This window comes from Ostrea edulis, chromosome 7 (genome assembly GCF_947568905.1).
Source record: "Ostrea edulis chromosome 7, xbOstEdul1.1, whole genome shotgun sequence".
Taxonomy (NCBI): Eukaryota; Metazoa; Mollusca; class Bivalvia; order Ostreida; family Ostreidae; genus Ostrea; species Ostrea edulis.
In genome coordinates, this window is record NC_079170.1 from 59,153,873 (window position 1) to 59,181,861 (window position 27,989).

The 27,989-nt window shown below is 35.5% G+C and overlaps 1 protein-coding gene across 1 annotated transcript; it reads left to right on the forward strand.

The window, feature by feature from the left end:
- The first annotated feature begins 137 nt into the window (after positions 1 to 137).
- Positions 138 to 27,989, forward strand: LOC125657032 (uncharacterized). The gene is made up of 18 exons (XM_048887661.2): positions 138 to 6,578; positions 11,387 to 11,466; positions 16,768 to 16,873; positions 17,112 to 17,186; positions 17,438 to 17,526; positions 19,592 to 19,665; positions 19,844 to 20,004; positions 21,784 to 21,842; positions 21,936 to 22,013; positions 22,107 to 22,167; positions 22,288 to 22,375; positions 23,022 to 23,200; positions 24,456 to 24,632; positions 24,919 to 24,973; positions 25,848 to 25,966; positions 26,048 to 26,128; positions 26,727 to 26,861; positions 27,755 to 27,989. Exons 1-18 carry the CDS (start codon positions 5,736 to 5,738, stop codon positions 27,935 to 27,937), a joined length of 2,643 nt encoding a protein of 880 aa, XP_048743618.1. The 5' UTR covers positions 138 to 5,735; the 3' UTR covers positions 27,938 to 27,989.

The following is a 27,989-nucleotide window of genomic DNA, read 5'->3' on the forward strand; positions in this document are numbered from 1 at the left end:
CTCTAAGCACTCTTCTTCTTCTCTCTCTCTCCCCCCCCCTCCCCAAACCCCCAAAAGTCAACAGTTTCAGCATCGTCCGCAATTGAAGAATAACACGTTTTACGGCGGTGGAGTAGTCTCGTAAATTGATAGCAAAACATTGTACTACTGGTAACCGTGTTCAAATATTCGTAGAATTCATAAAAATGTTGTACCGGTATTTAATTTTCTGAATAGGAACTTTCTTCTTCGTAGATTAGCGGAAATGAATCGGCTACATCATGAAAAGATATTTTGCTATGACATTGTCGAGTATCGTGACCACAGTTGCGGACTGCCGTACAGTGTATAGTTCAAGGTGGATAGATCAGCTTGCGCATGCGTCAGTGGATTTTTCCTGTATTACTTGATGTAATGTTACAGTACGGCCATCGCGGATCCCGTATTAGACCGCGCTCCCCCCGCGGTATGTTAATCCTTCCCGCGCTAACCCTCCGCGGGATTTCATCGCGGGGCAGATTTATACCGCCGCGGTGTGAAGTACCGTTATATACCTGTTAGGACAAACTAACTGTACAATAGCTATTTCATTCGTCGGCAGAAAATGAGTACGGCTTGCTTGTGGACAGCTATCTCGCATTACATACCGGTATATTAAATAAATCATTTTAGAAGAAATGAAAAATAAAATCAGGGACCTACTAAAAGGATTTAGCATATTTAATACACCTCCATTTTTTTTTCTAAAAAAAAAAAAACAAAAACAAAACAAAAAACCAGCATTTAATTTTGTTTTTTAATAGTATGTTTATGCTACATTTAATGATAAGGATTAGGACTTGTGTCCTAATATTTTTTACAGCGAAAAAATATACAAATAGATCTACAAATGACCGTATACGAATGCAAGATTAATATGTTCTGTCTGTTTTAATGGCGTTTGTGTAGACTTCGAAAATTGGTTCAAAACTTTATTAATAACAAAATATTATTTTGTATGTTTTAATTAAGAATTAAAAAAATGTAAATGTTATATTATGCTAAAAGAAAGATTTTTGTTTTCTCATTTCAATCGAACATCGTGTATATGAACACCTGTTGGGTCCCTGCTGCGCGTGTTCTTAAAACAACACATGGGGGAGAAGACCCTGTGTGTATATGTTCAACGCGTCGAATACAGGATGTCAAAATTGTAATGTCTCTACTCCAGGTCATGCAATCTGCTATACAATCACCTTACAATTACCTATACCCATCAAATTTTACCAGTAATTAAACTAGGGTGTTTGTTTTTAATTCCTTCGTCAAGTGCTGGTTTCCTCGCTTACAACTTACTAATTTCTTTTATTACGGTACATATGAATGTCATTAGCATCAAAATTACTCTCTAATTGCATGTTAAATCAAAATTTAATATACGTTGTTGAGTAAGGCCACACTGTGATACGATACCACAAAACTGCGTTTTACTTGTTATCTACTTTTTGGTATTATATTACCTCCCTTAAAATATGCATTGCGTTTTGTTTTCCTCTCTCTCAGATATTAAAAGCCCAAAAAATGTAATTAAAATTTGAGAATTTGGATCCAATTAATATTTTATTTTAATTAGATTGATGCTTTATTTGTATTGATTACCAAGCGGTGTTCGTGTGGCTAGTCTATTGTTGTCTTAGCAGTTTCACGGGTAAAGCGTGCGCTGATCGAGGTCTGGGGCGTTGAAGCAGACAGGAAGTGTTATGTAACAGATATACACATACCCGAGACGTTCTCTACACAATGAAACCTGTTAAAGGACATATCTCATGTTTTCAAAGTATACAATATTACATGCATTTTGTCTTCTTTATGCTTATAGTAATTAATTCTAATAGTTCGTTCGCCGAAATTTTGCGATAATTAACCACAATACAGACTTAAATCTAAGCCCCGATTTCAAAAAGTCAAGTTAATTAGGTAGGTAGTCACGTGGTACAGTGACGTCACATGCGCCCTTCGGATTGTGAAAGTACTGCGAGATATTATTAAAAACTCTACTTTTAGGGGCCTAATTAATTTACCATGGGCAACATTTAAATCGATGTTGATAAATTGTCCGAGTTTTATATGTGTTCGCCACCAGTGCACACATATAACGATGTAAATACCCAAATATAGCGAGTAAAGCGTGTATGAAATCGGCAAAATTGTGAGTAAATAATGTTTATATGGGTCGCTGTCTACAAACTGTTTGGGGATGTTATTCCTTTATACATCTGTAATTGGCGCTGTTTTTCTAAAATAAACAGTGCAGTCATTATTTATTTTTGGATTAGACAAATTATGATACGTTAAATTGTTGACAACTAGGCCCTATGCCAAGCTATTGTCACGTGTGCATTTCGGAAAGAAAGAAAAAGACAACACACACACAAATCAATAAAAATATTCAAATTTAAAGTGGTAATCACATTATTTTATTTTGATAAAGCAATCTTATTACTATTTTTGAATTGTGATCTGCACGTCTTTAGGAAGTACGAAGTGGGAGCACGGCGTTATAGCCTACTGACGCACTCAAGATGCTACGAGTTCAATAAAGAAATAATTTTATAATTCAATTTAAAGTTAGGAAATACAATATTCTATTATTTGTATAATTAAAAGTTCAATTATTTTGTATCTTTATTTTTTGTTGATGTAAATCTACCAGTTGGTAGAAGTTACATTGTATCGTCGATATATGTTGTTACAAGGTGAAGGTCAGTTGATCCGAGTGTGTATTGAATTTGAAGAGCAAAACAGAATGTATGCTATAGGCCTACCAGTGCTTATAGCTTCGATATATCCATTTTCTCGCAGTTTATCAGGGTCTCTGTCCAAGCGATGTTTGAAAAGGTGACTGGGTGTGTTTTTTAAGGTAAAGTTCTTGCTCCAACAAAAAAATTATCCACGTCTTTTTTTTCGTACCTTCCTTCGAAAAATTGAAAAATACTCAGTCTAAACCCTTTCTACCGACAACTAGTACACCCGAGCACGGCACAAAACATCTTAATGCATTATTATTCACAAGCCGTTAACGTGACAATTGGTTTTTTGTCGATTAAATCTAATCTGTTTATGAAATGGCTAATAGATGTTTTCAAACCCGAGGGCGCATATGACGTCACACAAAATGGCGCGTAAACTAGCGAAAGAAAATATGCATATCGCAAGATTTGAATTTCATCGCTTTCAAACTCGAAAACTACGCAAAATATTTCATTTAAAACACATTTAAAGTAGTTTTAGGCATAAAAAGAGTTAATTTTACTGAAAAAATGAAAAAGTTTAGAAACATGCGTTGTGTCCTTTAAGTTAGGACGTCTTCACAATGTCTAGAAGAGAAAATGTACTGTGTTAGGTATAGCTATAGGGACACCTATCTAATACTCTCTTTCGAATTGGGAAAAATGGTTTTGAGAGAATATTAATTAGAACATATCTTCACACCACTTGTCCCCTCTAATCTAACATTTTGTATCTACATCTTTCGTATGCTGCGGGTCACGTTTATGGAGACGTAACTTGGGCAGTTTTTGTCAAATGGTTAAAAATTGTCCTCACTTTACACGTTTTATCTTTCCCCTCTCAAATTTTATATTGAGTTTGATGATGCTAGGCTTTCCTTTTCCTACTTTAATATTTGCGTGATACATGTTTGTTTGTTTTTTTATATTTGTACAAATTCATGATTGTATAGACTTATATTCCTGAAAAATATTTTATGAAACCACCAATCTGTGATTGATACTAACAGGGATAATCAGTTTTCGTGTAGTTACTTTTGCTGTTTCACGGGTAAAGCGTGTGCCGATCGATGTCTGGGGCGTTGAAGCAGACAGGGCGTGTTATGTAACATATCACAGTTCAGTCAGCTATGTTTTAAAATAGTCTCTCCCCCCCCCCACCCCTCTCTCTCTCTCAAATTTTATAAAGATTAGAATTTGCTGATGCAAGGTTTTCCTTTCCCTATTTTGATATAAATTCATGTTATCCATGTTTTGTTTTGTTTTTAAATATTTGTACAAATACATTGTATAGAATTAAATTCCTGAAAAACAATTTATGAAATCACAAATATGTGATTGATACTGACAGGGATAATCAGTTGTCGTGAAGTTACCTTTGCCGTTTTACGGATAAAGCGTATATATATATGCACTTGTATATGGTCATCTTCCGACATTGGTATATGGTAATTTACCCTTATATTGAATGTATGGTTCAATAAAGGTAACATGAGAAGTTTTTGTAAATTGTGTTTTTACAAGCGATGCATGCACATGTATATGACAATTGATTTATTTATAGTATTGCTGAACAAACGATCTGTTTTCAGTTTATGATCAGTATATTTTTTTTACGTTAACGGGAGATAATTGATGGCATTAATCATCTACAGGTGAGACCGCGGCGAGGAAAGCGGGACCGCGGGGGGAGCGCGGGATATGCAGGGTTACCTGATATATACCGCGGTAACTCTATCCCGCGGGGGGAGCGTGGAAAATACGGGATCCGCGCTGGCCGTACTGTACCTTTTTACATTAGAGCTCTGACAATGGAAGTTATTAGAAATTATACGGTTTATTAATACCCTTTTCCATACTGCATCTTATTTCCGTCAAAGAAACCTACATATCACCGAGCTTGAGGGCTGATATTCGTATGTTCATTATAGGAGATAAATACATAGTACCCCCTTCCACATCCCATGCATACGTCTATTTGAAGAACCGACGATTGATTAGTATAGGGTGTGGCAAAAGAAAAGGTTTACAACTCATTACGGGGTTTTATCAAATTCATAGAATATTCTTTGTTTCTGTTTCTAAATGTGTAATAAGTAAAACATGCGGTGTACATGTCATTATTGAAAAAAAAAAGATGTAAAAGATTTAGAAATTCAAACAATATAGTAATTTTGTTGATGACTGCTAATCCATAATGATTGTTGTATATCTGTATGTTTTGTTATTTCAATTTTACGTTTCATTGTGAAGTTATATAGATTGTAATTATTACAAACCATCTATATGGTAACGTATAAGTACATGGTATATACGATATGGAAATCTTCTAGATTTATGTGCAAAAATATTTAGATTTGATGTCTACATTGCATATCATTACAACTTCAATCAATAGAAAACCCCTGTTCAACATAAAATCGATATACCTGTATTACAAACGTTATAGTCAATAGTGTAAAGTTGAAATGTCAACATTGATCAAACCTCAGAATTTCAACTTCCTCGTAATTTTCAGAACCAACCAACATTTCTTAGAGATGGGGCATATGATATGCCCCCCTTAGAACACAAACCAAAATGAAGATTTGTTAAATTGAAGTTCTTCCCAAGGAAGTCAGCTAGGGTTTGTTGGCAAGCATTTCTCCATTAAAATTATCGTGAAATAAATATTTATGCGAACTTACAGTTGAACTGTTATGTCCTTATCTTGACATGGTTTGTATTTTTTGTTTCCTACAACGTTTTATGATGTGAAATAAAGGTATTTTGCTAATACACTTTGTTTGCGACCGATTGTTTGAAAATCTCCGCCGGCTTATCCAGATTAAGGCATTCTCAAGTAAAGAGGGTATTTATTGATCTGAAAACGTATTTAACGTTGATCTTATTTTATTTTGAATATTCGACAGAGGAATATAGCAAGAGCAGTGTCATATTTCTGAAATCACGAATATGGATGCCTTTCATCATTAACTTGACGAAATAATGGCGACACCTCTAGTTCCTAAGTTATCCCTCACACCGGTGAAGTTTAATCGCTTGGAATCACTAACAGAGGGTGAAGTGAGTACTCATCGACTTACAGAGACAGACAGACAAGGTGATGACAAATCTCCCAAAAAGAAAAAGCTCAAGAAGCGTCTTAGCCGGCGTGATTCTATGATGAACGTCTTGAGAGATGAACTCAAAACCATGGAATCGCTTCCAGCTTTAAAAACACACCGACCGCCGAGTGTTCAGGACGAGTGGATGAACACAGAAAAAAATAATAACGAAGATGTATTTTTAGAAGAGGCGAGAACTTTTCGCAGAAGATACAGCAGTGTTGGAGACAAAGATTTTATGCGCGGGATTCCGCCTGTATCTCGACGTAGCATATCTGGAAGCTCTGATGACGTCATTGTCTCTGGCTACGAGCTAAAGAAGATCCGGATGCTCCAGTCGTTAGAAACAATGGGAGTGACACTACCGAGGAAAGTCGAACAGAAACCCTCGGACGAACGAGAGATTTTACAAAGTATGGAGTTTGCCAAACGACAAAGTTTGTCAACAAGACTCTTACAGACGGTCAACAAAAAGCGCAAGTTTCGACAGCGTTCTCGATCTCGCTCGAGAGAAACAACTATCCGCTCCCCTCCCGCAGACAAAATGACAGAAGAGGACGATGAAAGTAGGGATAGAGTAGATTCCATGTTGAACGCAATAACTAAAAAAGTGATAGACCCTAATAATGAGGTGGTGTTCGGAAACACGGCAACAAAAAACGTTAGCTATGATTTAGGCAACGAAGCCATCGGTTCTTTCAAACGAAGAATCAGAAGAAGACGGGTAAGTAATCTTTTAAATATATTTCTAAAATGGAAAAAAGAGCGATGATAGATTTATATAGAAATGACATGACTCAAAAAATTGCGGAGAAGTTTTAAAATAATTGCACAAATACAATGTATCAGATGTTAACAATAATATTTCATATTCTATGTGTGCTATACATTGCTTTAATAAACATCTTTTCATCAATAAGATTAAAAGAACCCATCAAATTTGTATTCTATATCAAAAGAAAGAGACAACTGTAATTTGTCTTTGTTATCAATGTGTAAATTTACGACTTTTTAAACGTATGAAAAGGTGCAATGTAACATGCAATTCATACCATAGATTTTAAAAATTCCAAAGAATTTGACTTGTCGATCTGCAAATACATTCAAAAGAAATGGTATTTTGAATTGTTCAAATTACTTTTGATGAAGTACCAAAGGAAGATTAATTCTGCAAACGTTTATGTTTTCGCCACTTTGGAGAGTGCGAGCGTGTCACTTATCATCCTCTTGCCTGTAATACCGCTCAGCAATTCATAGTCAAACAAACTCTTGAGATGAAAGTGAAAAATGCATTCCAATTTCCCTGTTCATCAAACGCGTTAAAGATGTAGTTAAGTTTGATATATCTGGCTCTTGAATTTAATATATTTTTCCAAACGTAAATTTTAACATGGTGAAAGTAAATACTAGAGAATCGAATGAGAGTCTTCATTTTTCGACAAGAGTTTATGTAATTTAAATAGAGACTTTATAACATATAGCGCGATTATCCTAAAGTCAATAATTATTCCTAAAACAGGAACAGACTGAAATCAAAATAAGAAACACTCCTGATTTTGCAATTAATATCAACAAACAGCGTCTAAGTAGGCAGTGAACATGGAATGAAATAAGATTTTTTGATTTATAACTGACATTTATTTTTTGGAATATCCAGACGTGAATTTTGTGGCACAAAGTCACGAACGCGTAGAGTTAAAGGTGAGATGGCTTTTATCAAAATTTCCAACATTGATAGCAAAGAATTTACACAGATTTTTTAACCATAATTGAATATTTTGATAAATAATTGATTTTAAAAAGCGCAATTGACTAGTTCATTAGTCCGTGTTAATACAGAATGACAGGTCTAATCTTTTACGACGTAATTGAATTAGAAGTGACTGAGTTAGAGAATAGAAAATCCGATTACTCTAAGACCATTAATGCTCTAATTAGAGGTCACTAACAAGTGTAAAACACTTACGATTGTACCACTGACTAGAACACTGGGCTGCGCCATAATAGTTAAATGACCCTATATTGGGAAACGCAATGTAGGTTTATGAATCAAGGTTTGGAAGAATAGATAATTCTGTAAGGTCATTCAAGAATATTGCCTTAAAAGGTTTAAGTTTATATTCTATAAAAACACCCAAAACGAAAAAAAATAATAAGTTGATACAGGTATGGGTAGAATGACACAATACGCATCTCCTTTTTCAAATTCTGCTATTGATATCTTTACAAATTGTAATGATAGCCATTTCCCATCCCCACCCCACCCCCGGTAACAAGATGTTTTTGTGTACTAGTTTATGGAAGTAAACCAAAAATTGAGAAAATAACAAATGTCAAAGGAACATATATCAGCATCTTGTATGTTCTCCTGAAGGATGAAAAATGGAGTCCGTTGTCTATGCGTGTTATCAGCTGTACACTACTCGCTGGGTATTCTCTTTAGAGATGTGAACAGGCATAGCCTACTTCTACTTCCTTTGCAAACCTTATTGCTTTGCTTCTGGAAAACGTGTAAATGCCGGATTAACCTGTGACAGTTTACGCTTCGATCGACGTTTCTACTAAAAAGAAACACCAAAACAAAAAACAAAACAAAAACGAGGGGATAAGTTATATTCGACCTCTCCTGTCCCCCTCGTTTCTGTCCAATCCACTCCGTCCCAAAGGAGACCGGTCAACAGGGGATGCTTACTCCTAGGCAACTGATCCCACCTCTGGTGTATCCAGGGGTCTGTGTTTGCCCAGCTCTTCATTTTGTATTCCTTATAGGAGTTATTAGATTGACCACTGTTCGTTAACGTCACCTTTTCACTATTTTGAAATGACGACGATTATCATCGATTTAATTTGGAATTGAATGGTGTTAGTGGAATTTACTTGCGGAAAAATTATTCATGGAGTGATTTAGGTAGGTTTTCGGACGATTTATATGAAATCTAAACTAAAATAATATCGAACCGAAGCGCAACTGAGGCGGTAAACATTTTCCACATACATGTACTTTATACAGGCCTGGACGAGAAACGAGAGGGACAGGAGAGACCGAATGTGAATTACCCCTCGTTTCCACAGAAAGTATACTCAAATGTGCCTGAATTCACGTGATAAACTACTATTTTCATAAAGTTAACATTAATGCATACATCTGACATAAGGAAATTATCACTTACTAGCTGTTAATCCATTTTTACATGTTGTATGTTCCAGATTTGAATTAAGAGTAGCTCAATTTTTAAATCGATTGGCAGTAGAAACAAATCGTAAAACTAAAGTCTGAAAATTTGGAGAAATTATTAAACATGCATATTGTTCTTTGGAAAGCTTTCTGTCATTTCACTTTGGAATGAACATATGCTTCTGTTGATATCAACAAGAATATATCAAAAAGCTTTCCGAGAAACCATATGCGGGTGTACTTTTTCCAAATCTTCTGACTGTAAATTTTAGATTCTGTTCTACCGCCATTACATATAGAACAAAAAATTGAATGCCCGACATCACTGAACCTCACATTTATAGACTTTGAGAAGGCCTTTGATAGTATAGATCATCAAGTGTTTAATTACCCCATGGACCAGAAACATGGCGATTAACTGCTGCTTCCACCAAAACATTACAAGTATTCTTGAACCAGTGCCTAAGCATCATAGGAATAAAATGGCCCAACAAAATTAGCAACAAAAATTTATGGTATAAAACCATACATGAAGCAATTATCCAAACAATAATAAAAAGAAATGGATTGGACACACTTTGAGGAAAAAGAACAGCAATGTGACACGTCATGCTTTAGACTGGGATCCTCAGAGTCACCGAAAGAGAGGTAGACCAACAAACACCTGGCGAAGAGATTTGACCTCTGCAATACTGAAAATAGGAAAGACATGGGCGTTGTCCAAAGACAGAAAGAGGTGGAGAGCTGCAGTGGTCGCCTTATGTCTCCCTGGGACGAAGTGCATTAAATTATTCCAGATAAACTTCAAAATTTAAACCCGGTATAGGGAACATTTTCAAATTGATTAACAACTAGTCCGTAATGATTTCTTTATGATAGATGCATGTATTAACGTTAGAATTGTGGAAATAAGTAGTTCATTGTGTAAATTCAGGCAGAAATGAATAAAAAAGTCAGTCGAAGCGTAAACTCACCGGTTCCGCTATCTACACGTTTTCCTGAATCAATAAAGGTTTGCAGAAGGAGGAGGATGTAGGCTATGCCTGTCCACTTCTTCAAATAGAATACTCGCCACGTGGCTCCCATTGCCATTCGTCTTGCAACGGTATATAAAGTGTGCTCACTTTCTGAAACCAGACGGGACGGACTGCATCATCAGCACTGTCAATGGGTTTGATGTCGGGTAAAAAAAACTTCAACATTCCATAACCGCGAAAGATTTCCTCTCTAAGTGTGGCTCTACAAGCCAATCATTGCTAGTGGTATGTACATTTAGGATTACATGCAATGCCCTACATCCTCTCAGTGTCAGGTTTCTCTTACGTCCAGGTGTCTTAACCCGATTAAAGAACAATAAATGACGTTTATTCGATTAATTTCTACTCAGGTCATCAACGATTCATAATTTTCACGATCAATATCAGAATAACGGCAACAAATGTTGTATTTACTTTTTGTTCGCCATACACGTTTCCAGTTTTCATGTAACTTTGCATACAATCCGGACTCGTTTCTAAATGACATTAGACGACAATATGGTTGTTGGTAATTTTTGTACTGTGCTGCCTGTAGAAGTTTTGTTCTGCAGTGTTCTGGATTTGGAATGGCTTGCGTTGTTTGTCAGCTAATCTAAATATTGACTTGCTGAAGTATGTGCATCAAAATTGGTACCGTATAAGTTTTACACTATGTCTTATTAAATGTGCAGATATTACGAGGAAGCTCATAGAAGTTGCTCTTTTAAACTCATTATTGAGCTTCATAACACAATGAAACCATTCTGTTTATATTAACTGGGCTTAACAGAATATTGTACACTTCCATTGTCCTGATCATGGTCTTCCCTCGAGGTATTCTATGCTGGAATCAATTACAGCAGCACTTAAGTCATAATAGGGAGCTCTAGATGGCCCTCCATGAGTATGGCAATGGATTGTTGATTGATTGATAGGATGGCAATGGAAACCATAGGCGAGCATCAGACAAAGGCGTTTTGGACTACATACTGACGCATATGTTTTTCAAATTAGCTTGTTTGTTTCGAAATTACTGTTTTACTCCTATACACAAAAACTTTGTTACAGGAGTACCCAGGGGTTCATTGATACAATATGTAATGTAATCAGAAATAGAATGAATGAAAGTTTAATTCTTATCATAAATCTCTAAAACATTTTTCCATAAATTTATATATGATCATGAAACATATTTTCGCGAATTTCACAAAATGTTCATAATGGAAACTTTTTTGTGCGGTATACTAGGTGTGTATATCGATGATAAACGGTTTTCTTTCTTTAACTTAAATCATTATACATTTTTAAATGAAGTACAGAAAGTGTGAATGTTTATTTCAGGTTCGGCCATACATTAAATGGAAACGTCTCTCGAAATTTATTGTAATCTTGATCCGGGCATGGAAAATCCACTCGCAATCGTAAGTATGTCTACATATTATATACTGCAAAGGTACGCCTTAACTATGAAACGTCTATCTCAAGAAAACGTACAAAAATAGTTTTGCACTTGGTGACTTAGGATTACCCATAGTTCCCGTATATAGAGTGGACTATATTTATTTATGGTAAATTATATATCTGAATACATGTTTAACATATATATCTATAGATGGAATATGTCAAACAAGATGCAAATTAACGTATTATAGTTTTCCTCAGGATATGTTTTAAGACACCCCAAATAAAACGCTCATTCTACATGCGATAACTCATATCTCTTGGACTTGACATCTATTCACAGAATGATAACTCGAGACTGTATTTTTAAACGATATTTTAGAATGTTAGATATAGTTTCAATGATGATATAAATGTTATGCATTTGTCAATCGTCAGCTGTTGACTACACTTCGGACACCATTTAAAGATTGGTTTCAACAAGAAAAAAAACTTTTTTAAAATCAAAACCAAATCCATGTTTAATTAAAGGAAATACTAAAAACACGTAGATTTTTTTCTTATATTCAATCACTTGAGCCCAAGGCTCGATTGACCTTCGTATTTGTTCGTCGCCAACGTTGTAGTCGTTCTCTTTCACGACTTGTCGTCCAGATTCAGTCAAACTTACCACAAACCTCCATTGGGAATTTCAAATGAAAATCATACCTCAGGGGAGATAATTAGAAATAGAGAAAATATGGTGGTATGCTTAGAAAATCTTCTCAAAAACTGCTGAACCAGAAAAGCCAAAATTTGTATGTAAAAACTTTCTCATATGATGGAGATTTATAATGTAGTTTGGTTCAAACCATGGACCCAAAAGACTAGGATGAAGCCACATTAGAGGTTACTTCAAATTTTTCTACAATCTTCTTAAGAAAGCAAGGGTACAGTTAACTTATCAAGGCCAGTCCCGGACTCATGGTTTAAGAGCAACTTGAGTCCCATGAAAAATTCATGCGTCCTTTGTATCAGGTCAGTGTGAGGAGTACTGCACACAATCTGATACTTTCCTTTGTTCGCTTTATTCTCAAATAACAACTCATATATTACTTACCCAATGTATAAATGTGATATAATTAGATGTAATGGTTCGCTATTTGGAATCGTCTACGCGGTCAGCAATACTAGTACCCTCTCGGGTCATCACAACAACCCGACGTGAACGTGACACCAAATTAATGTATAGAGGGCATGGTGGAATGATGAATAATTATTGGATGGAAAAGATTTGTTGTTTGTTCGCTATCTGTAAATCATAACAAAGGATGATACTCTCTGATAAAATAGCACCTTAAAAGAACGATTACAATAGTCTTCTAGCATAGAAATGTCCTTATGCAGTATAGATTGTATTTTCTTGGAGCCAGAGCGGGTCTTTGGTAGGGATTTAATGATTTACATACACTCTTATATCACTCTATGTACATGTACATTCTAAAACTGAATTATGATGCTCTTGGTTCGAGCTGGCGAACAATTGATTTCTGAGATTGCTGAGGTAATATTTCAAGATATTTCGTACAGAAATATAATGATTACAAACTTTGAAAATGATAAACAAGGAACTTGAAATATCAGGAGCATAATGGTGCAATAGCAGGACTGGGCTTAATGTGGAGTCGCTATTGTTGTCTCAGTGATATCTCTGTATGGGCTATGTGGTTCAGGTGAGCATTGTGACCCACGGGCATCGTGTCTTCAAAATTATTGATGTACATTATATATATATATATATATATATATATATATATATATATATATATATATATAAAGCACAGAAATAACAATGAACTCTTAATATATTTCATATGAAATGTCTGTGCTTTATATATATATATATATATATATATAAGCACTGAAAAGACCACGACACTGTTGGTTATTTAAAACTCGAATTTTCGACGCAACCCGCGTCTTTATCAAGAGACAACAGTGTCGTGGCCTTTTCAGTGCTTTTATAAATTTCTTTACTGGCCTTGTATCTTTTCAGATCCGACACTTCAAGAAAGTAGGGTGTTGTTGGGTTTTTGTGCTTATATATATATATATATATATATATATATATATATATATATATATGCAAGGTGAAGATAACGAACAGTGATCAATCTCATAACTCCTACAAGCAATACAAAATAGATAGTTGGGCAAACACGGACCCCTGGACACACCAGAGGTGGGATCAGGTGCCTAGGAGGAGTAAGCATCCCCTGTTGACCGGTCACACCCGCTGTGAGCCCCATATCCTGATCAGGTAAACGGAGTTATCCGCAGTCAAAATCAGTGTGCCAAGAACGGCTTAACAATCGGTATGAAACACGTCAGACAGCATTTGACCCAATGCGAGGTTGTATTGACGAACTAGATCGTTATAACGACCATAGAATTTGCGAAATGCTGACTTCAATCGAGACTGTTGAAATCCCTGTACCATCAACTTGTTTGTCAGTAGCTTACCTCGATTTAAAAACTGACTATACCCAGAACAAGCTCTTGCATATAGAATCAGTTGAGATATATAAACACCATATGCAGGTGATAATGGAATATTGCTACATAAATATGGGAAGTTGACGATGGAGAAGCTGAAATCATCCCGTTTGTCATACAGTTGAGTTGTCAGTTTGCCGTTAATGTCTACTTTCAATAAAATATCTAAGTATGAAGCAGAAGTGGACGACTCTGTGGTGTCCTTTATTTCGAGCTCACAGGGATATATCAAATCGACATATGAATGAAAGCTATCATTGTTAATAAACAAAACGTCATCGATATATCTAAAAGTCGAATTGAAGGTCACAGCGAGAGATGTTTTCTTCTCACGTAGAAGTTTTTGAATAAATTCTGCTTCATATGAATATAAAAACAGGCCAGCTAACAAAGTAGCACAATTCGTGCCCATGGGAATTCCAACAGACTGTATATATATATACACACACACATATATATATATATATATATATATATATATATATATATATATATATAAAGCACAAACAAACAATTATAACACCCAACCTTACGTTTACCCCTAGGATCTAAACGATACATGTGATAATCAATTAATTAATATATAAAGCACTAAATAATCACAACTAGGTACTGAAGTCGTTGTGGCCGAGTGGACTTACGCACTGGTTTGACAATCTTGCTAGGCGGTGGGTGCCGTACGTCGTTGGTTAGACCCTGGTCTGGGACGAAAATTTTCAGTACCTAGTTATGATTATTTATTGCTTTATATATATATATATATATATATATATATATATAACACGTCTTATATATGAAAATCAAATTTCTAATTTGATTACTTGTCATATAAAAGTCTTCGTTTTGCATCAGAAAATGCCTTTGTAATCACATAATCACAAATACACTGAAATTTAGAGAATTAATGACAACATCAAACTTTAAAACGTTAAAAAAAACTATGTATATTCATTTCTAAAATTCAGAGTTAGTCTGCTGTCCTCCCTTACATGTATATTTACATTTATTAAATGTCCGAACCTCTTTGTATGCATTATGTCCCACCTTTATTTTGTGCTAATGATCACATATATGCATACATGTATTATTTATATAGTTGTACCCTTGGAAATATTGTTTATATAATTACAAAATTAATATAAACTTATGTACCTCATGTACCATTGTGAATGGTTTGAGCGAATAAATAAAATTAAATGGTATGTAGATATGATTAGTCGTGGAAGCTGCCAAATATCTTGACCTTTATCCAGGTAGAAAGGATTTATCAAATTAGGATTATAATCATAAAATGGAAACTCGTGTAAAGTTCAGATAGCTATATATAGATGATCGCTGTGATTATGTTCACCAATGTGTTTAAATGTACCAGTCTTGGACGCATGTACTAAAAATTCAATCCACTCAAAGATTGTCTTAAGATTACAATCCTTGTTCAAAACAAACTCTAACTCTCTCTCTCTCTCTCTCTCTCTCTCTCTCTCTCTCTCTCATCATAAATCACTTAGGTATTTCTCATATTTGACATTTACTTACTCTGATAAGATTTGACACTTACTCCTTTACCAACTTTGATTAAACTCTTACTTACTTTGGTTAGACTTGAGTCTTTACTTACTTTGGTTAGACTTGACTCTTTACTTACTTTGTTTAGACTGGAGTCTTTACTTACGTTGTTTAGACTTAAGTCTTTACTTACTTTGGTTAGACTTAAGTCTTTACTTACTTTGGTTAGACTTGACTCTTTACTTACTTTGGTTAGGCTTGAGTCTTTAGTTACTTTGGTTAGACTTGAGTCTTTACTTACTTTGGTTAGACTTGAGTCTTTACTTACTTTGGTTAGACTTGAGTCTTTAGTTACTTTGGTTAGACTTGACTCTTTACTTACTTTGGTTAGACTTGAGTCTTTACTTACTTTGGTTAGACTTGAGTCTTTACTTACTTTGGTTAGACTTGACTCTTTACTTTTTGTAGTGTTAACATGGAAATATTTTTTCCGTGGACCACTCAGTGATGTTGTTGGCTATTTGGTGTAGATTTGAGGGATGTTGGCTATTTGGTGTAGATTTGAGGGTTGTTGGCTATTTGGTGTAGATTTGAGGGATGTTGGCTATTTGGTGTAGATTTGAGGGTTGTTGGCTATTTGGTGTAGATTTGAGGGTTGTTGGCTATTTGGTGTAGATTTGAGGGATGTTGGCTATTTAGTGTAGATTTGAGGGTTGTTGGCTATTTGCTGTAGATTTGAGGGTTCTCCTTTCAGGCAAGTCTCTGGAAAGGTGATGTTTTCCACCACTGTTTATTATCTGATCTACACATTTCCTCTATTGCCTTTCCGTAGAAATCTGACTATAGGGCTCAGATTTCCTATTCACAGTATACATGTAGTTGTATAGTTTCTGGCTGCTTGGTGTCTGGATACGAATATGCTGAATTCTTGTGTCACACATGGTTTTTCGTAATATCGGACGATTTTAGTTTTGTGGGGTACACGATTTGGTTCATTGTTTAGTAATGCCTAGTGCTGATCACAAGGTGGCAATGAGTATAGTACGTATACCGCTTTACATCCTTAAGTATTTGTGTGACAACAAAGAGTTGAAATCATCACATTTACCAGTGTAGTACTCATGTGTCACTGTTTATGACGTCATACATACGTTATTCATGTTTGTAAATGATACAAAATCAGTCTTTGCGTATTACTTATTCAATACATTCAAAGAGAACTTTATGTCTTCTAATTGACTCGTGGTAATTATGATTTAACCACTAACTACTGCTTGTAGAGTGCACTCGATACTGGGATTGTTCGAATCCTTAGACGCCTTGACAAATTCATACGAGACCAAGGACTTACTATTCAACGTTACCGATTACAAAGCGGGAAAAGAGGTACATTCTGCGACCAATTGTCCCAATTTGAAATATATTTTTATATAATGCATAAATTATGCATAAATTATGATGATTCAAAATAAAAACTGATATTTCAATAGATTTAAAGAAAAGTCATATATTAAAGATGCCCTTGCTAGCATTATTGTATGATGCAAATGATGTTGCAAATTTTACACAAGAAAACGTGGTTTTGATACACGTACTGTGTCAGCTTGTTGTTTTGTTGTTCAAGGGTCTGATTTCTCAAGAACTTCGTCGGATCTTGGAGAAGAAACCAAAGACGAGGTCTGCAGAGGAAATACACTATGTAAGTTTTTTAAAAATACTTTTTTTGTAAATTGTAAAATGTAGATAGAAAAGAATATTGCATCCAAATCATACAATGAGTATATGAACTGACATGATATCAACATTGATTACAATGTAATCTAAATTTAGAATATCAGCAGTTACATTTTAATTATGATTGAAACATTGAAATTAAGATAAGTATCGTGTTTACGTGGTTAACGTGAAGGATTAAAACTGTATCAAGGTTAGACTGTATAATCATTTTAGGTACAGATTGCTTTAAGGAACTACAAATCAATAGCCGAATACCCTGTGGACATGCAGAAGAAAATTGCCTCGTGTGGGTGGTATGAATCGTAAGTCCGAGCTTTAGAATGATAAAGGAATATCATTTAATTTTACTGCTGTAAATTTGACGATTTAATTGATATGTACTACACAAGTATAACAAGTATTAAATGTGGTGACTATTTGGCGATTTCAAACCTAACCCAAACATTGACTAAAAGTAGCATCCCTGCAATAATTGTGTCGATGGCCTAGTGGTTAGGCTATCAGACTCTCGACCGAAAGGTCGTGGGTTCGAGTCTTGGCCGCGGCAGGGCCGACGTTGTGTCCTTGTGAAAGGCACTTTACATGAATTTCCTCACTCCACCCAAGTGTAAAAGGGGTACCTGGCTATAGACAGTGAAAGATATTGTTAGAATGTTAGTGCTCTAGCGCCTGTAACGGCAGCTTGCACTGTATGCTTCCCAGGAAACTGAAAAAGTTCTAGATTGATATAAGGTCTGCCGGGGTAATAATGCATTGTAAAGCGCTTTGAGCAGCTGGAAAAAGCGCTATATAAAAGCAATCATTATTAATCATTATTAATAATTCTTTAGAGAAATCTAGGCAAGGTATTCATTATATTACACCGGCATACTACTCCGGTATATGTAATATATCACACCGGTATATACAAATGTAACATACGACAGCGGTATATAGTATAGCATACCGTTAAATAATACAGATGCTACAGTACACCGGTATACAATATATTATACCGGTAAATAGTATAGCACATCGGTGTACAGTATATTACAATGGTAAATAGTATAGTACACCGGTATACAGTATTTGATACCGGTAATACTATAGTACATCGGTACACATTGTATCATACTGGTAAATCGTATAATACACCGTTTTACAATATATTCTACCGGTAAATAGTATAATATACCGGTATATAATATATCATAAATAGTATAATACACCGGTAAACAGTATATTATACCGGTAAATACTATGGTACACCGGTATACATGGCATTATACCGGTAAATAGTATAATACACCGGTATACAATATATTATACTGGTAAATAATATAATACACTGATATACAGTATATTATACCGGTAAATAGTATAATACACCGGTATACAGTATATTATACCGGTGAATACTATGGTACACCGTATACATTGTATTATATCGGTAAGTAGTACAGTACACCGGTATATAGCATACTACACCGGTATATAGCATACTACACCGATATATAGTATAAAGTATATTACAAAGAACTTATATTTGCAGTATATATATTATATGCAAGTGTTAGAGGGTTTTTTTTCTATATCAGTCTTTAATTTCAAAATACTTTAATATTTCGGGGTAAAGTCTCCGCAGAGACCCCCTTATAATCTTTACCTAGGGTGCCAGGGGCCCTCTGGATTAGATGTATATAGGCATAGGAATACATATACATATATATAAATTTATACATATATATATCTACATGTACAAACACAAACATATATACATACTCATACTTATACAAACACACACATATAATATATGCATCTGTTCTATAACAAAATTCATTAACATGTTATAGCAAAAAGGGTTGTTATTTCTACGAAAAAAAACAACAACAACAACAACACAACAATATATGTACATAAAGAACCTGAAACTGCCATATGAGGGGTTAACCAATTCAAAAGTTCATATCACAACCCCCATGGCAGCACTACAGGACAGGACCCCTCCTCATAGTGGGAACTTCTTGCAAAGTACCAGTAAATAAAAGGTTTATTACAAAATTTTATTTGATATAGAAATATAGTTGATTGTAATCAATTATAATTGTTAAAGTGTTAGAGTTATTATTACTTGGTAATAGTAGTTTTGGGAACACCTATTTCTGTTTCCCAAACTGTTCCCGGTTGTGTTCCTGGCATTAAATCCAAAGTCACAAGTCTCTCGGATATAGGTGTTTTCACTATAAAGAAACATCACTGCTAAGCTCTTGATCTCCATGTATAAATCAAAATTTGTGGTATTTCACGTACAGCTGCAGGTGACGACGTCCCTATCCTATATGTGAAAAAAATTCAGGAATATAAAACTACAAGTACTTCTGTTTCCAGATATGACGCAAAACGGGTTATTGTTAGAGAGGGACATTTACCCATGTGCTTCTACTTCGTACTCACAGGATCAGGTAATTATCCAATCTAAAAAGAAATATTAAGTATATATCAAAGCGGCACATGTACACCCCATTTTCAATACTTTTACAATCAATTACCATTGTTTCAGAATTTTGTCTTTATACCTATTCCCCCACAAAACTCTATAAATTGCATAAGTCCACTCGCACTATCAGTTACCTTTTCCAGCCGTTGTGTCCTTCCTTGATGTTCAATCCAACTCTAACAAGACGGTGCTTTTCCTCAATCGAGGTGATAGCTTTGGTGAGCAGGCGATCATGACAAGAACACTGCGGCAGACAACAGTCATTTCCCGCGAAAAAATAGAACTCCTAGTCATGTCAGATGAAGTAAGACGAACTTTATTATATCTGCACTTTTTAAAGAAAGATATATTGTTGTTACTCTGGTCCGTCCATCCGTATGTCACACTTTCTTCTTCCTCAACCTCGTCTTTTATTTTAAGTAGTAACCAATTAATCTTTATGAATAGAATAAATGTAGGCGTGTCCTGTAGATCTGCAATAAGATTTTGGATTTTTCAGTTTTACCCTGGAGGCCAAATGGGGGTAAAAAAAAAAACCACGATGATTTTTTAAATAAACCTGGTTTCCAGAACTCCACTTACATACGAATCAATATCGAAATGATCTTTTGGAAGATGATAGGTGGTGTCCTGTAGATGTGCAGTAAGGTTTCGGAATTTTCATTTTCTCCTTGGGACCAAAAATGGGACAAATGACGTTTTCTACAAAAACCTGGTTCCCAGAATTCCTCTTTCAGTTTATACAGTAGCCAAATCATCTTTTGGAAAATGATTGGTGGTGTCCTTTAGATATGCAATAAGTTTTCGGAATTTTCATTATCACCCACCGGTCGCAGTAGTTCAGTGGAAGAGCTTTCGTTTCGTAACTGGGAAGTCGTGAGTTCGAGCCCCACACGTGCCATGACAGCGTCAACATGGTAGCGATTGCTCCTTCGCCAAACGCTCGGCATTTAGAAGTGAGTCTTTCTAATATGACCTTAAAGACGGGAGTTCCCGTGTCGCGGTAGGCATTGGAATATCAAAGACCCCTCAGTGCTACGGCCCCGAGCGCTAAGCATGTCTAAATTTGTGGTCTGCGGCTGTTTACGTCTCAATATGAGTGAAAAATTCTCGACGGGACGTAAAACAAACAATCATCACCTTAAGAGGCAAATGTGGTGGGGAAATGACGAATAAAATCCTGGTGCTCAGTGTATTGTGTCATGTGCAACAAGAATATATTTGTTTTAAGGGTATTAAAGATATTTTAACAATCAAACAATGATTGCGGTTGGGATGACCCCGGGGCACTTATCCATCAGAATACTCAATGCATCTTGATTTAATTTGTACCGGGAATATATGTATATATAGTTTAGGGATCAGGACGTTTTTTTCTTATTTTTAAGATTTAAATATATTTCAATAATTATGAAATGGGATTTTGGATGACTCCAGGGTATAGCCTAACAATGCATCTCGACATATGCAACAAGAATATAAATGGTATAGGGTATGTTATGTGGTAACTATTGTGGTTTCTTTGCTAATTACACAAGTACTACGATCCCGTGGGAATCCGGGTTAGAATAGGTCCTCAGTACTCCTTGCTTGTCGTAGGAGCCGACTTAATGGGGTGGTCCTTCGGATGAAACCACAAAAATCGAGGCCCCGTTTTACAGCAGGTGTGGCACGATAAAGATCCATCCCTGCTCAAAGGCCGTAAATGCCGAGCATAGGCCTAAATTTTTCAGCCCTTCACCGGCAGTGGTGACGTCTCCATATGATATGAGTGAAATATTCTCGAGTGTTAAACAATATAAAATCAACCAAATCACAAGTACTACGTGGGGTATATTTAGAGACAAACAGTTGCGTGCGTGTATATATACTGTCTTTTGACAGCATCTATTTTCTTTTGCTATTGTTTGAACTTCAAGTAATGAACATTTTGAAATGTAAGTCAATGAGATTTGTGCCTAGACTTACAAAATTGTATTCAAACCGCATTGTTTTATAAATTAATTTGTCTTATATAAATGTGCCGATTTCTGTGATATGTGAATGATCTGTATGCTATGTGTCGATTTTCTGTGGATTGCAGAACTTTATAGACATCTTTATGTCTGGAGGCCTCCGTGACGTCAACGACCCCTTTATAAAGTAAGACATTGTATTGCAACATTGTCATTTTAAGAATAAAGCTGTATCTAGTACACGAATTAAGAAATTTTCTCTTTTCTCTATTCTTAACAGATCCCTAAAATTCCTAGAAGAATGGCCCGTGGAGAAGTTAGCAGACAACCCTAAGAAAGCAATTTTCAGCTTTTTCAAGTACTTATTATTTATCTTTATTTGTGATTTAAAATCTTTAAACAAGATTGGAACATTCCTTATTATAAGATTGTAATCTGTCTTCATTTTCAGACGAGGAAAGGTTCTAATAAAGGACACCTCAAACAGCGACTGGATATTTGTGGTGAAATCAGTAAGAGTCGTATAAGATATTTTTATTCACAAAGTCGGTTAGATATAGGATACTTGCAAATATCAATTTTTATTTTGAAAAACTCCTATACCTTATTACTGAGGAACATTAAAATTTCAGGGTAGTTGTAGTTTACTGAAGAGACTTCGACTTATTGACCCGACAAAGAAACGACCGAAGAGCAGGAGAAAGGAATGGCGAGAAAAGGGTAGGGAACTCTGATCTTTTTTAATGGGATGAAATAAATCTGAACTTTCGAATTGGCTGTATTCACCTCCACGTGCCTTCGATGTGAATATAACCTTCAATATAACCTTCAAGTTTTCCAACATTGCACCAAAATTATATTGGCTATACCTAAATCGATACAATTGGTTCTGTGGTATTTTGGTGGACCAATGAAAACTAATCAATTTCAACAAGGTCTTGCACTCTAGCTGTAAACAGAAATGGTCGACCAGTTATAAGCTCTAGTAGCTGAATTAGATGTTCTAAATTATTCAATGATTTGATGAAACAATTATTGACATTTTTCGGTCATGACGATGTCATTGCTACCTGAATTAATTGAACGACAAATACAGTCTAAAAATCCAGTCCGTGAAAGATATATATTTATTAATCACATCAATATTGTTAACAATTTTATTTGAATAATTCTTTTGCGAGTTGTACCGCTCACTGCTACGGCCCTGAGCGCTATGCATAGGTCTAAATTGGTGGAACTTCACCTGTTTACGTCTCAATATGCGTGAAAAATTCTTGACGAGATGTAAAACAAACAAACCATCAATTTAGAACACTAGCAACTATTTTGTGGTGTTATCATTACCTCTACTCTTTTACTTTTACAGTCGAAGAATGTTTAAAGCTTGGTGCTACACTGTCACATGAAGACCAGATTACCTTACTTCATGACGAGGAGGTGAAGAAGTTAGAGCAGCAGAATATCACCCTCAGATACTACGCCCTCCCTGAAATCAATGTGGCAACGAACGAGGCTTACGACGACCTACGCCACATGCATGACGAGGTCAAGCATAGTTTTCATTGAATTCATAGCGAAGTTAAACATGAATTGTTAAATTGATAACGAGGTTGTACGAAATTTCGTACGAAATAAGATGTCCTCATAACCTACAACGTCATTCAGATACTGAGTTTTTGGTGTTTTTTTTTTTTTTTTTTTTTTAAAACCTCGTTCAATTTTGTAAATACTCGGAAAATGTAATTTAAGATTAAAAAACATTCCAACCTGCAGTGTAGAAACGCCTTAAAATATTTTCATGGATATCTAGTTTTTTGAATTAATATACAGGTATTTAAATTATCAAAATTTTATTTCCAATGCTTGTAGTTACAAACAATCCAAGGGTAACGACTGTGCTAATAATAGAAATGTTATAATAGGGAAAGAAAAGGGTGAGTACGACTTTAGAGCTTCCCTGATAATACCCTACCTCCCTGACCAATAGGCTAGTGATGAAGGCGCTTCGCATTGCAAGTTCTCAATCCAGGCGACTGAGTCAAAACTAACACATTTAACATAAGTAGTGCTTGTTCTTTTGCCAAACGCCCTGCATTAAAAACGAATGTCGCTACATGTATGTCCTTAAAAAGGAGCTCCCGTGTCACGGCAGGCGTGGACACACGGAGGAGATCTTACTAATTCGGCCTTGATCGCCATGGATTATGACACTTTTGTGTGTAAAATTCTCGAATTGGACGCAAGAAAAAATAACACTGGAAAATACGTGGCAACACCATGATTGCCTTCAAAATGAGGGTGGTTTTTCTATTTTTCCTCGACGTTCCCACTTTGCTTTCCACGATTTATACCAATTTGGCGGAATTGTGGAAACGTAGGCAAACCACCTTCATTGTGAATTCGAAGGCAATCACAAATCTGCTACGTTCCTAGTACGCAAAAATAGTTTTCTTCCACGTTTTAGAATCAATGTAAACCATTAAAAGTGTACTTGGGTTACCTATCGTGAAGATTGAAAATTTACGTTTTGTTCCAGCCTTGTATTTTCTAATATCCGAGATAACAATAATACAGAGTGTAAAAATAAAAAATAAAATAATTTGGGGATTTGCAGTGCTTTGGATTTTTGCTTTCTGAAACGTTAACCATTTCTTTAATTTGACAATCAGCATGTGTTAATCCAATCAATATTCAAATATTCGTTCATTTCTTGTGAAAAAAAGGCTATCGATCAAACATTTCATGAAATATCAATTATTTTGCTGTATATATAACTATTTTCCTTCTCTTGCAAATTTAGATGATACAAAATAACTTCATCAAACGAACCATCGAAGATTTAAAGAAGCGCGCAGCTAACGAAGGCTCCATTATAACGGAAACCGAACTAGAACTTGATGAGGAGGAAAAGATGAACGAAGAGGCGAGAAAGTATCGCCGGATGTCGCTTGTGGACCTCACAAACCTGGTCTCAAAGGTTAAAAGAGTTCATTCGAATGAGATGTCGCATAGTTTTACAACATATACGTTCACTGTTAATTGCTTGTAGTTTTATTACCATAAATACTGATATTCAAAGATATAACTATTGGGGGGGGGGGGGGGGGTCGGAGGGGGTAGGGGTATAGCCGATGTAATATATAGCTTTTAACTTTTCGTTTCTTTTGCTATTTTTACAATGTGAAACCATTGATATCGGTTTATTTTGTTTTGTAAAGTTGCACATGCAGTACTGTATACAAATTTGTCCTTATCTTAATCAGGGACCATTCATGTCAAAGCCGAAGAAAACGGACAATTCAAAGTCTGCCACAACCGGTAATATTTCAAATTGATTATGTCACATAAATTGTTAGTGTATTGCTTCGAATTTATTTACTAGTTACAGAGCGCCAATTTTACAAAAGTGGGGAAACGTAGTTTTGCATGTGATGATCTGAGTTAATCAACTGTAATGAAATTAATATATCATAAACATCTCTAAATTGTAGCTAACGCCAAAAGCTATGTTTCACAATCTACAGGTACACTTAGCATTACAACGTTAAGCATAGTTTAACTTCATGATAGGTGTGGTTTAACCACAAGTAAACTGTGATGATAAACAACTGAACTCTTTATAACCCCTTTTTATCGACACATTTTTTGTTTTATCCATTCAAAGCTATAATTTGCTCCGTTCAATATAATATATATATATATTTTTTTTTTTTTTTTTTTTTTTTTTTTTACAATATCCCATTCCCAAAAAGTCACCATGCTTGTCGGTCAACAAAATGTAATCAGCATTGACTAGTCGTGATTGCTGTCTTGTGCCTTGAACCCAATTATACTGAACGTAATTGCATTAATCAATCATAAAATATTATCCATGTTTTTCAAGTTTTCTATGGCAAAACATGTTTGCATGAATTTAATAACTACAAACTATAATTAACGAATGTATTAATTTTATAATTTTTAGTTTTTAACAAAAGTTATCCTTAACATCTATTCATAAAATTTCGCATTCGTAAACTAGTAGATAGATAGATAGGTAAATATATAGATACTATAGAGAGATAGATACAGATGAAATCTGTGTCACATATACGCATCATGTCTGTGTCTATGAGGTATCGTGTGAGATATTCTGTAACACTTCACACCCGGTGAGTAGAATTCCTATTTTATTCTATGTTTTGCACTGCAGTCCGTACTAAAACTGAGATAACGGAAACACTGGAAGACGAGACCATTAACGACTACACGCTAACCGGAGGTGACGTCACTCAGGAAAGAATGTCTAATCACCCGCCCTCAACAAAAGGCGTAAGTGAACGCTTGTCTTCTTTGACAGACCGTGGCGAAACATGATGTCAACAAATATACTGAAAGTTTTTGTTGTTGTAGGACGAACCATCCACCATTGAAAATGACGGCGGAGAGTACGTTTTCGTGAACTGTCACACACTCACGAAAGGCCAGATTTTTGTAAGATTTCATCCTAGGTTTAACTATCATCATAAACTTAAATGTTTAAAAGATTCAAGAATTTATCACATTAGCTTTAAATTTCATAGGCTCATATATATTCATTACACCGGTCAAGGTTAGAGCGGTCGGGTTGTAAGTGGGAGGTTGTAAGTCCGAGCCCCGTTCGTGCACTGCCAACCAATACGTAAACATAGCTGATGATTGTTCCTTCTCATTTAGAAGTGAGAGTAGCAGGTCTTTCGGATATGACCTTAAAACGGATGTGCTTTGTTGCGACAGACGTTGGCACGATAAAGAACCCTCACTGCTATGGTCCTGAGCATCATAATACATGTAGTTCTCCAGAGTTCTAGATTTGTGGAACTACAGCTGATGACGTCTCAATATGAGTGAAAAATTCTCGAAGGGACGTAATACAAACGTGCAAACAAACACATGAATACTTTCAATTTCTGAGAGGGGGTGTTCAAAAATACTTATCAAGCTTCTCTAATGAATAAGGCACCAGTGCAGAAATGCGTTATCTTCAATTTGTCGAAAACTTATTGGGTGCTTACAGGAATGAAAATGAGTACACCTTCGTTTAATTCTGCAGGGTTTACAGGATATTTGTTTTGAGAATCAGCCTAGCTTTAGTCTAGTCAGCAACGGAGTGGAAGTCATCATGATAAACAAGAAATTCTACACGGAGAACCTCACTAACAATCAGCTTGTGAGACTGAGGGAACATGTAAGTAATGCTGGAATTTCTCTCCCTCCCTACCCCTCCCCCTCCCCCCCCCCTCTCTCTCCTCTCTCTCTCTCTCTCTCTCTCTCTCTCTCTCTCTCTCTCTGTAAGGCTTTTGGTGTGTATCATCATAGTTCGTTATCTAACAGTTATACATGCATCGTTTGTTTCAATTTTTCGAATGATTTGGAATTTTTGTTCTGCTCTGGTTTATTCAATTTAAGTATTTTGTGTCTTCATTGTATATAACAGAATGGGGGTTATAATTAAAAAGGATACATGTAACTCTAATTTAGATAGTTTTCTATCCCATGTACTTGGACAATCGAAATGCACATGTGCAAAGAATGCATGTCAATTTACTTGTGATAGATTACAAGGGAATAGAAAGTGCAATTAAGAAATATCAAATGAAATGTAAGGCTTACCAGATCCTTATTTCAATCACATTTAAAACTGTTTTAACCTCAAGACGTAATTGAATTTGTGGGACTATTATATTTAATTAATTTGAATAAAATCCTCTTAAATGGTAGCCATTCATATGATTTATAAAATGACCATTGATTCTTAACCTACATACTTGACCACGCTCGCGTTGTATACATATGTAAAATGTATTCAGTGCAGAGAAATGGCGTGGTTTTCTATACCCGTCATAACAAAAAAATGAGTAAAATCGTCCGTATGAACATTTCAAGGTTGCTCCGCCCTACAAAGTAATATTAGCTACTGGATGAGTCGGGCAATAATCAAAGACCAGAGTGTAAATTGGAAAACACTATTTTACTTACATCTTTTGAAACTCAGTTCCAGAAAATGAATGTGGAAGTTGAATAATTCTTGTCTAGGATTTTTACTTCATCAAGTATTCAATATACATTGTGTAATTCTAGGTATGGCCTTATCCGACTGCGGAGGATCTTCAAGCCACTCTAGATAACCATATACGATGGGACTACCACAAGAAGCTGAGCCTGAAGCAAACACTGAGAGATGTTCGCATGCGGAATATCCCGCCAAGTGATTCCCGGGCTCATTTGAGTGTCCCAAAAGTTGGGGAAGACTACAGTTATTAGGAGAGAAAAGAGTTGTACTATTTCAAAATGAAATAATTTTATTCCTTCAACA

Bases quoted from the DNA above. Each gene is read 5' to 3' on its own strand.
- LOC125657032 (XM_048887661.2), top strand. From the start codon at position 5,736: ATGGCGACACCTCTAGTTCCTAAGTTATCCCTCACACCGGTGAAGTTT. The intron at 20,005-21,783 runs GTAAGACGAACT...TGTGGATTGCAG, and splicing joins TCCTAGTCATGTCAGATGAA to AACTTTATAGACATCTTTAT. The intron at 22,014-22,106 runs GTACTTATTATT...CTTCATTTTCAG, and splicing joins GCAATTTTCAGCTTTTTCAA to ACGAGGAAAGGTTCTAATAA.